Raw genomic sequence first — 12,291 nt, 5'->3', positions numbered from 1 at the left:
GCCACAGCAGTGAGAGGCCTGCGTACAGCAAAAAATAAATAAATAAAAATAAATTATTCTACTGCATTTATTTACTTCTACTTTTATTTCACAAAGTATTCAGGTAGTTTACAAGGAAATAAACCCTAGTAAGATAAATAAATTTAAAATAAGAAAATTGAAACAATAGGTAAATAGAGTAGAAAAGAAAGATGCAGCCAAGTAATATTAAAAAATGAATGTCAGCCCGGAGATGGAAACAACCTAAGTGCCCATCATCGGATGAAAGGATAAAGAAGATGTGGTACATATATACAGTGGAATATTACTCAGCCATAAAAAGAAACGAAATTGAGCTATTTGTAATGAGGTGGATAGACCCAGAGTCTGTCATACAGAGTGAAGTAAGTCAGAAAGAGAAAGACAAATACCGTATGCTAACACATATATATGGAATTTAAGGGAAAAAAAATGTCATGAAGAACCTAGGGGTAAGACAGGAATAAAGACACAGACCTACTGGAGAACGGACTTGAGGATATGGGGAGGGGGAAGGGTGAGCTGTGACAAAGCGAGAGAGAGGCATGGACATATACACACTACCAAACGTAAGGTAGATAGCTAGTGGGAAGCAGCCGCATAGCACAGGGAGATCAGCTCGGTGCTTTGTGACCACCTGGAGGGGTGGGATAGGGAGGGTGGGAGGGAGGGAGATGCAAGAGGGAAGAGATATGGGAACATATGTATATGTATAACTGATTCACTTTGTTATAAAGCAGAAACTAACACACCATTGTAGAGCAATTATACCCCAATAAAGATGTTAAAAAAAAAAAATGAATGTCATGTTTCCGTTACACTTTGCTAGAGACAAATCTGTCTCTAAGTTTCCTAGGAATCAATATAACAATGCAAACACAATCAGTTATGATATTCAAATTATCCAGGAGCTTAAAAACAAACTTGATACTTAGAAAAAAACGTAATTATCTATAACACAGAAAAATTCTCTAGTAGATAATCAGAGAGGTTATTTATAAGACAATAACTGAAATTAGCAGCAAACCCTTATAGTAAAAACAGTTCAGAAGTCCCACAGGACTGTGTTTTGATGAAATATATAATATGAAACATATACACATATAAATGAATGTAAGATATGTTGATGTGTTAATATATTTTTAAATGAATGACATGATGTCAAAATACAGTTAAGTAAAAACAATTGTAAGGAGAGCAATTATTCTATGATCCAGTTTCCCCATACTCTGACAATAATGCATTAATCCAGGATTAGACTTCAGAGTGATTTAAAGCAGTGGCTCTTAAAATGTTCTGGGGTAACACACCACTTTGAAACTGATGAGAATCTGACCAACTCCCCCAGACCTTAAATAGAATTTCTGGGAAATTTAAGTACTTCGCAAAATCTAACCATGAATGCCTTGAGTATATAACTCAAGGTTAAAACTCTTGTAGTCATTGTGATTATAGGTCCTTCATACAGTACTTGAAAACCATTTTCTCTTAGCATTTTGAAAGGTGTTGAGCTTATTTAAGTGCATTCAAGATTACTCCTCTTGCCAAGTACCTGGAGTGAAGCTAATTTAAACTGTAAGTTAAATGTGGAACCATATGCTTTTAATGATCTATTGAGCTAAGGTAGGATTCACTTCCTTTTCTAAAAGCTGAGCTTAATAAAGACACAAGCCTCAGCACATCACTCCAGTTGGAAGCTGAGGGAGTACTTGTCAACAGGGCCAATATTTTTCTTGGAAAGCAATTTGGGTACACTCTCAATATGAGATAAACAACCAGAAATTCCATGCCATAAAGTATGGCTGAAAAATTTTTAGCCTATAAAAATATGTAAGTACTTTATTAAATAAATCCAACTTAGTAAAGCATCCAGTAAAGTACACCCTGTTTTTAAGCAATATAAATTCTGAAATATGTAACAGATTGAATTACTGGTCTCAAGTCTTTATTCCTCTGTGGTAATAATACAACCACACCCTTGCCATTGCCTCACTGTAGGCAAAGTGCATATCCCTGCCCCATAACTTTGAGCTTAGTTATGTGACTTGCTTTAATGACAGTAGGTAAGCAGATATGACATGAGCAAAGGCTTTAAATGTGTGTAACTGGGCTTACTCTCCTGTGCTCCTGCCTTTTGCCAAAAGAATATACCTCAGTCAGCTACTGGCTCAAGAAAAAGGAGAAACAAATGGAGCAGATCTGGACCCAAAAAACAGTCTGGAACCAAGCCCAGGCTCAGCCTTGATCAACTGAACCCCAACCCTGTATGTAAGTGAGAAATAAAGGTTTAGGTTTATATGGGTTTGGGGATGATTTCTTATGAAGCTTTACTGTGGCAATTACTGACAGACAGTAAATACACGCTGTAAGATGTAAAACATAAATATCAATAACTGAATTGCTATATGGACTATTAACTATAAATCACTGGGGCTTACATATTAAGAGAATTTTTTTTTCCTTGAGGGAAGGTAATAACATACCAAAATAACAGTTCTCATCCACTTTGACTATATTTTACTAACAGATATATTTCAGACTGTTTTTCCATCTATAAGATTATGTTCAAATAGCTCAGGTGTGTACCAAAAGCAGGGAGGCAAGTCCGGTTAAGTCCTGATGGGGATGAGTATTTTTAACCCTGAAATTATTTAGAATTGCTGGTGCATGGTGATAAAAAGAAGATCGAGGTGTAGTTGGTTTTCTTATTGTTTTAAAAATCTCTACATATAATATATCTCTTTATTGACTGCTCTTGAGACACACTGCTCCCTCTACCTTCTCAACCCCTCCCCACTGTGAGCCACTAAAACGACTCATCATTATTAGGGCACCAAATTCCAAAAATGGAATTTTCAAAAATAACTTACACAAAATACCTAAGTTACATATATTAAGTGCAGGTAGTACCAGAAGTTCATTCAGTTACTTTATAAATATTAAAAGCTTTATAAAAAGTTAATCACAATGAAAAAATTAAGGTCTTTGAATTATAACCAAATTGGCATCATAAAAAAATTATCTCAAATGTAAAATCATCCAACTAAGATGGTGCTTAAGTCACTCTATAAATATATTAAAATCATACAAACCATTTAGCTCCAAGTTCCATTTTCAATATATTCTACTAAATTTCTTTCTTCATTACTCTGGTTTTAAACATGTAGATAACCATGTCAGCAACGCTGAGGGCCAGTGAAAAATAAGAGCACTAGCGCTGCTGGATTATCTTTTAGTCAAGTAATATATAGGTAACAAAGATTGTAAAAATAAGGCAAATCTCATTTTCAATTTTCTAAGTAATTCAGTAGGATAAAGTTTTTACTTTTTAAATTAAGTTTTATTTTTTAATCTTAACTTTTTCTTCCAGTTTTATTTATATAATTGACATATACAGCACTGTATAAGTTTAAGATGTACAACATAATGATATGACTTACATACATCATGAAATAATTACATTAAGTTTAGTGAATATCCATCACCTCATATAGATTAAAAAGGAAAAGAAAAAATTTTTTTCCTTATGATGAGAACTCTTAGGATTTACTCATCTTAACAACTTTCATACATACATACAGCACTGTTAGTTGTATTAATCATGTTGTACATTATAGCCCTACTTCTTATGTATCTTATAACTGGAATTTTGTACTTTTTGACCACCTTCATCCAAATCCCCCCCCCCGCCTCTGGTGACCACAAATCTGATCTCTTTTTCTATACGTTTGTTAGCTTTTTGAAGTATAATCGACTACAACTCTATGATAGCTCCTGGTACACAACGTAGTGATTTGATATTTCTATACATTGCAAAATGATCACCGTAAGTCTAGTTACCAAAGATATTGTATTATTATTGACTATATTCCTCATGTTGTACACTGTATTCCTGTGACTCATTTCTTTTTTAACTGGAAATTTGTACCTCAATTTTCCTCACCTATTTCACTCATCCCCACCATCCCCTTCCTTGTTTGTTGTATCTATGACTCTCTTTCTGTTTTGTTATGTTTGCTCATTTGTTTTTAGATTCCACATATAAGTGAAATTATACAGTATTTGTCTTTCTCACCCTCTAGGTCCATTCATGTTGTCACAAATGGCAAGATTTCATTCTTTTTTATGGCTGAGTAATATTCCATTGTATATAGGTAAAGTTTTTTTTAACTACTCAAAAGAAGCTATAATAATTAAATAAAAATTTTATTGATAATCTAAAAACACCCTCTGTCATTTCTTGATTTTTTACACGACAGTAAATAAAAAGGACATTGTTAAACAGTATAGTGGGTGAATAATCTTTTGAAATTCTGAAACTATAGTCTGTCCAATTTCAGAACATTCAGAACTATCTTAATTGGAAGCTGCAACTAAGATGAAATTCTTTAACATTAGAGAAATACATACCCTATCTTGTGTATAAAATACAATATGTATGTAATGTTACATGTAATATATAATGATATATTTACTCTATCTTCTCTATATTACTGCTGGCTTTGTTTTTATGCAATTAACAAATCCCAAGTCATTGGTATAAAAGCATAAAATAACTAGTAAAAGAATTAGTCAAAAATGAATGTTCCCATAATATCTTAAAACTTTTACTTAGCAAAATTTACTTATATTTAATATCAAAAGTTTACATACCTGACCTTCCAAAAACTATATCCCAAGGAGAACTAATGGGCTGCTCTTCTCCTTTAGCTCCACCTTCTTTATCTGTACCTTGAATTCCAATGCCAGCTACAGTGCTCACCATCTCAGCTTCTAGGTCAATCTATAGACATTAATACAGGTTTTATGCAATGCATCTATTTCCCGTAGAACATACAGAAAACATGTACTTTATTTACAGAATGTGTGAACTTATTATATGTTAATTAATAAAACTGAGTGGTTTTTAGTGTGTAAAGAAAAAAACATGTGCAACATACTTAAAAAAAAAAAAAGCTTAAAAAAAAGGCTAATCAAGTACATGGTGACCTTGTTATTGAAATGCATAAAACTCAGTCCTTTTCATTTCTTCATCCGTCCATTCCCCCACTTTCCTCTTACTCCCCTCCCTCATCATGCCTCTACCAGAACTGCTGTTGATCTCATCTCAACTATAAAATATTTTAAAAGGTGAAATTTGAAAATTTAAAGCAGAATCAAGGAAAACACTTGCTTCTTAAATTAAATGTATGTATTTCAATTATGCTTGGCTAGTAACTGACACATATGGAGCTTAATATGTGGTAAGAACTAATCCAAGTATCATCCATCCATCCATCCACCCATCTTAATAACCCTATGACTGTGATTTTGATTACTTTAGAGGAAACTGAGGCACAGATCATTCAGTAAGATCCCAGGATCCCACAGCTAGTAAGTCAAGGATCTTGGATTTGAACCAGTTCTAGCTCTACTATGTTATATAGCCTCTGCTTCATAAACCAAAAAATCAATGCATTCTACTGAAAAAAGATGCTCCGGTTTCATCTCCTGAGACACTTTCAACATTTTATCATGAAAATTTTCAAACACAGAGAAAGCTGAAAGAATATTGCACCAAACATCCATATATCAACAGTTCACTGACTTGCTTTACCACATATCTCATCCAGCTATCAATCCTTCAATTCATTTACATTTTCTGATGCATTTCAAAGTAAATCATAAACATTAGTACACTGTCCCTAAATATTTCAGTAGGCTTGTCATTAACTAGAGTTCCATATTTTTTCAGATCTCCTTTTTCCTTTTTTGAGGCAAAACTTACAATGAAATGCACAAATCTTAAGTGTATCACCTGATAAATTCTCAAAAATGCATAAACCTGTGTGGCCCCAACTTATATACAGAATGTTACCTTCACTCCAGAAAGTTCCCTCATACCTCCTTCCAGTCATTCTTGACCCCAGTGGCAAACAGTGTTAATTTTTTATTTCCATCACAGATTAGTTGTAACTCTTCTAGGATCTCAGATAAATGGAGTCATACAGTAATGAACTCTTTTGTGTGAGGCTTCTTTCATTTAACATGTTTGAGATTTATTCATGTTCCTTTTTATTGCTGAGCAGTATTCCATATAAGGAATACATCACAGTTCATTTACATATTTTCTTACTGACAGACAGCTGGGCTATTTCCAGTTTGGGGGCCTTCAAATAGAGTTGCTATTAATATTCTTGTATAAGCCTTTTTGTGGACATGCTTTCACTTCTCTTGGGTATACACAGAGGACTGTAACTGCTATGTTATAGGGAAAGTATATGATTAGTTTGATTAAAAAACTCCCAAAAGGTTTTCTCCAGTGCTCTATCATTTTCTATTCCCACCAATGATGTATGAGAGTTCAAACTGCTCCACATCCTTGCCAGCCTATGGTATTGTCAGTCTTTTTAATTTTAACCATTATACTGGATATACAGTGGTATTTCATTGTGGTTTGAACGTACATTTCCTTCTCAGCTCATGATGTTGATCACTTTTCTATGTGCTTGTGGTCATTCTTATATCTTCTTTTGAAAAATATTCAAATCTTTGGCTCATTTTTCATTGGTTTGCCTTCTCATTTTTCAGTTGTAGAAGCCTTTATATTTCATGGATACTAATCCCCTACATAGATGTGTTTTTGTGAATTTTTGTGACTATTTTCTGACAGCCTGTGGCTTTTCACTTTAACAGTGAAGTTTAATAGAAGTTTTACATTTAGATAAATTTGAATTTATAGTTTTTTTCTTTTATGATTATTATTTCTGTGTCCTGTCTTTGAGAAACCTTTGCCTACATGCAAGTCACAAGGATATTCTCATGTTTTCTTGTAAAAGCTTCATAGTTTTAGCATTTACATTTAGGTCTGTGATGCATCTTGAATTGATGTTTGTATATGGTGTGTGAAGTAGGTGTCATATTTATTTTTTCCCCATGTTGGTATTTAGTTGTTCAAGCACAATGTGCAGAAATGACTTTCCTTTCTCCCCTGATTGATTTCATGCTTTTTAGAAAATCAAGTGACATGTATACACTGATGTGTATACAATTGATGACTGATAAGAATCTGCAGTACAAACAAACAAACAAACAAAAAAACAACTAATACTAAACTTTCTTTGGGTTATTTGTATGGAAATATGTTAATATAAATGTTTCAGACATTACATGAAATTTCTAAAAATCTTATATGTTCTGGTATAATGTTATAAGTCATAATTCTAGTTATTACTTTAAAACGTATATCTCAGAAATAACTAAATTTCCTTGTCAATTGCATTATTATGAACTTTCATCGAATCTTTAAGCGCGGTCATTTTTAAGTCTTGTCATTTACAGACAGTTCTGGCTGTACTCTGAGGCTTTTGCAAAAATGTTCCTATAAAAGGGTTTCATCTTCAAGGAATTCATGGAAAAGACTCTGACAAGTACAGGTCTCTGGTAACTGACTATACTGCTGAACTGAGTGAATAAGCATTTTCAGAGCTCTAACGGAAAACTGATGAATTCATAAAAGTGTTAACAAAAGATCAAGATGAAAAAAATTAATTACATGGACTGAGTGAACTGATGAGGATGATTATAATTTTTGTGACTTTCTGTTTGAATAAAAAGAAGAAAAAATCCCACAAGGACTCAGAGGCAAAAAATATACCAATCAATTTTCACTGGAAAGTAAAGGAGCCGTTACAGTGGAGAATTACTGGACTGAATGTCAATATTATGACATAGTATGAGTGTGTTTCGTGTTTGGTAATTGCAATCATTGTTGCTTTTGTTGCGGTCATCCATTTACCATGCTTGGTGTCAGTTTATTTATCTCTTGTAAAAATAAAATACAGTGAGTGTGTGTGTGTGTGTGTGAAAAAAGGAGTTTTCAGTTAACTGATAGTCATGCTCTATAGAAATAGTATTTTAGAAGCAATATTCTGATTACCACTTATCCAGGTGATTGATTAACATATACCTCAAGGAAAAGAAATCCTAGTATGGAGTTCTCTTTCAGTAAGTGCACATTTCTTAAGATGACTCCCATGAATACTGACACCCATAGACTGAAATTCATTTTTTTTCACTTTTCTCCCAAACCCACGTCACCAAAATTCCAAGCTATTACCTTAGAGCTTCTTGTAAAAAAAAAAAAAAAAAAAAGAAAGAAAATCAAGTAACTGCACAGGTGTAAGGTTACTTCTAGGTGCTGCATTCTTTTTTACTGATCTATATATCTATCCTTATGAAAGTATGACATTGTCTTGATTATACATAGTACAGCATGAGTATATAGCATAGCATTATAGCAAATCTTGACATCAGGTAGTGTAAATCTTTCAACTTTGTTCTTTTTCAATATTGTTTTAGATATAATAATCCTTTGCTTGCATTTCCACATAAATTTTGGAACCCATTTGTTAATATCTACCAAAAAAGCCTGATGGCGTTTTAATTGGGATGGCACTGAATCTATAGATCAATTTAGAGCAAACTGAATTTTAATACTGAGTTTTTCAATCCAATATTAATTTTTGTCAGCAATTTTTATAGTTTGAAGTATACAGGGCTTGTATATACTTCTAAAAACTTATTCTAAGTATTTTATTTTGGTTGCTAAGTAAATAGAATTTTAAAATTCCATTTCCAGTTGACTATTACTAGTATATAATAAATATAAAACAAATAAAAATAAAATAAAATAAAAATATAGTTGATCTTTATATACTGATTTTGTATTTTGCAACCTTTCTAAATTCACTTATTAGTTCAAGTAACTCTGTATAGATTTCTTAGAATTTTCTATGTACATGTCATGTCACTGACAAATAGTTTATTCTTCTTTCTTCTCATCCTCTATATCTTTTATTTCTCTTTCTTACCTTATTATAATGGCTAGTACTTCCAGTACAATGTTTAATAGGCATGGTAAGAGTGGGGATCCCTGCCTTTTCCCCCCTCTTGAAGGGAAAGTATTCAATACTTTGCATTAAGTGTAGCTGTAGGCTTTTTGCAGATGGCCTGATTTTATCATATTGAGGACATTGATTTCCATTTGAAGTTTACTAATTTTAACGTGATTAGGTATTAAATGTGTTCCAATGTTTTTCTGAATCTAGTGAAGCATCATCCTTTATTCTGTTACTATGGTGAATTACATTTATCACCAGATTTATTCTGGTGAAATCCTCTTGCATTATTTTTAGTAGCTGCTCTATAATATCCTGAAATTGTAAAGAATATTCATCAGTGTAACTTTATATTTTTACTGAACTCAAAATCTGCAAAGTATAATCTGCAAAAATACCATAGGCAGCTACAGATGGGCCCTTGAAATAGATCTTGATTTAAGAAATGTATCACAGAAACTGATAGGATAGTTTAAAAAATGCTCTTGGAAGAAGCCCTGGGCCCAGGTGATGTTACAAGGGAGTTTTAATAAATATTCAAAACCATTAATTCCTATGTTAGACAAATTATTCCAAAAAACAGAAAAAGAATGAAAACCAGCTCATTTGATGAGGTTAGTGTGACCTTGGTTCCAAAATCCGGTGAGAACAGTACAAGAAAATATAGAGCCATTTAATTTTAAAATATTAAATATAATTTTGGATAATCAAATCCAATTTGACTTTTTAAAAAATTCATGATTAGGTAAGGTTTATCCCAGGATTAAAAAGATGGTTCAACATCAAAAATATCTATTAATGTAATTCATCACATCAGAATACTAAGGGCAAAAAAATATACAATTATTTCCATAAATGTAGAAAATGCATTTAATAAAATCATATAATAATTATTAGTAACAAAGAATAAAGTTTCTTAACTTCATAAATATTTTATTTCCCAAAGCTATGGAAAATATTAAACTTGTGGAGAAAGTTTACAAGAGTTCCATTTAAGACTACGAGCATGACAAGACACCCACTATGGCTGTAATGCTTAAAAGCAACATAATAAAAGGAAATGGGAAGTATAAAAATAAGAAGGGAAAAGATAAAACTGTCATTCGTTCCTTCAAAAAATATAATTTACTTACATGAGAAAGAAACAGAAGTTTTGCAGAAATGGATAAGTTGATCCTAAAATTCATATGGAATTGCAAGGGATTCAGAACAGTCAAAACAATATTGAAAAAGAAATAAGTAGGAGGATTCATACTTTCTGATTTCACAATTTGTTAAAAGTTATAGCAACCAAAACAGTGTGGTACTGGCATAAGGACAGATACATAGATCAATGGAATAGACTTGAAAGTCCAGAAATAAACCCATGCATGTATTAATAATTTTCAAAAGGTTGCCAAGATTATTCAATGGTGAAATAATAGTCTCTTCCATAAATGGTTCTGGGATAACTGGATATCCACATGTAAAAGAATGAAGTTGGACCCTTACTTCATACCATATGCAAAAATCAACTAAAAATGGATCTAAGACCTAACTGTGAGAGCCATAACTATAAAAATCTTAGAAGAAAACATAGGAATAAATCTTTGTGACCTTGGATTTGGCAGTGGATTCTTACATGACACAAAAAAATATAAGCAATGAAAGAAATAAATAGATAAATTGGGAATCATCAAAATATAAAACTTCTGTGCATCAAAAGACATGATTAAGGAGGTGAAAGGAGGAGGAGGGAGGAACCAAGATGGCGGAGTAGAAGGACGTGCTCTCACCCCCTCTTGCGAGAACACCAGAATCACAACTAGCTGCTGGACAATCATCGACAGGAAGACACTGGAACTCACCAAAAAAGATACCCCACATCCAAAGACAAAGGAGAGGCCACAATGAGACGGTAGGAGGGGCACAATCACAGTAAAATCCAATCCCATAACTGCTGGGTGGGTGACTCACAGACTGGAGAACACTTATAACACAGAAGTCCACCCACTGGAGTGAAGGTTCTGAGCCCCAAGTCAGGCTTCCCAACCTGGGGGTCCAGCAACGGGAGGAGGAATTCCTAGAGAATCAGACGTTGAAGCCTTGTGGGAATTGATTGCAGGACTTCGACAGGACTGGGGGAAACAGAGATTCCACGCTTGGAGGGCACACACAAAGTAGTGTGCGCATCGGGACCCAGGTGAAGGAGCAGTGACCCCAGGGGAAACTGAACCAGACCTACTTGCTACTGTTGGAGGGTCTCCTGCAGAGGTGGCAGGGGGTGGGGGGAGCTGTGGCTCACCGTGGGGACGGGGATACTGGCAGTGGAGGTTCTGGGAAGTACTCCTTAGCGAGAGCCCTCCCAGAGTGTCATTAGCCCCACCAAAGAGCCCAGGTAGGCTCCAGTGTTGGGTTGCCTCAGGCCAAACAACCAACGGGGAGAGAACCCAGCCCCACCAGTCAACAGTCAAGCAGATTAAAGTTTTACTGAGCTCTGCCCACCAGAGCAACAGCCAGCTCTACCCACCACCAGTCCCTCCCATCAGGAAACTTACACAAGCCTCTTAGGTAGCCTCATACACCAGAGGGCAGAGAGCAGAAGCAAGAAGAACTACAATCCTGGAGCCTGTGGAACAAAAGCCACATTCACAGAAAGACAGACAAGATGAAAAGGTAGAGGGCTATGTACCAGATGAAGGAACAAGATAAAACCCCCCAAAAACAACTAAATGAAGTGGAGATAGGCAACCTTCCAGAAAAAGAATTCAGAATAACGATAGTGAAGATGATCCAGGACCTTGGAAAAAGAATGGAGGCAAAGATTGAGAAGATGCAAGAAATGTTTAACAAAGACCTAGAAGAATTAAAGAACAAACAGAGATGAACAATAGAATAACTGAAATGAAAACTACACTAGAAGGAATCAATAGCAGAATAACTGAGGCAGAAGAACGGATAAGTGACCTGGAAGACAGAATGGTGGAATTCACTGCTGCGGAACAGAATAAAGAAAAAAGAATGAAAAGAAATGAAGACAGCCTAAGCGACCTCTGGGACAACATTAAACACAACAACATTCGCATTATAAGTGTCCCAGAAGGAGAAGAGAGAGACAAAGGACCGGAGAAAATATCTGAAGAGATTATAGTCGAAAACTTCCCTAACATGAGAAAGGAAATAGCCACCCAAGTCCAGGAAGTGCAGCCAGTCCCATGCAGGATCAACCCAAGGAGAAACATGCCGAGACACATAGTAATCAAATTGGCAAAAATTAAAGACAAAGAAAAATTACTGAAAGCAGCAAGGGAAAAACGAAAAACAACATACAGGGGAACTCCCATAAGGTTAACAGCTGATTTCTCAGCAGAAACTCTACAAGCCAGAAGGAAGTGGCATGATATACTTACAGTGA

The 12,291-nt window shown here is 34.4% G+C and overlaps 1 protein-coding gene across 3 annotated transcripts in view; it reads right to left on the bottom strand.

Annotated features, from left to right (window-relative positions):
* NHLRC2 (NHL repeat containing 2) overlaps nt 1-12,291 on the bottom strand; it is a 62,838-nt gene that overhangs the window by 24,129 nt on the left and 26,418 nt on the right. For all 3 annotated transcript variants that reach the window (XM_089898196.1, XM_022568710.3, XM_022568711.3), the window contains exon 5: nt 4,672-4,801. In XM_089898196.1, the coding sequence (XP_089754322.1) occupies nt 4,672-4,801 (130 nt within the window). The remainder of the gene's footprint in view (nt 1-4,671; nt 4,802-12,291) is intronic.

This window comes from Delphinapterus leucas, chromosome 16, assembly GCF_059928025.1.
Source record: "Delphinapterus leucas isolate spDelLeu-1000000601 "Yukka" chromosome 16, BTC_Dleu_Yukka2, whole genome shotgun sequence".
In the NCBI taxonomy this organism is placed as follows: domain Eukaryota; kingdom Metazoa; phylum Chordata; class Mammalia; order Artiodactyla; family Monodontidae; genus Delphinapterus; species Delphinapterus leucas.
Note: the sequence above shows the minus strand (reverse complement) of the source record. Positions and strands in the feature narration are given on the sequence as shown.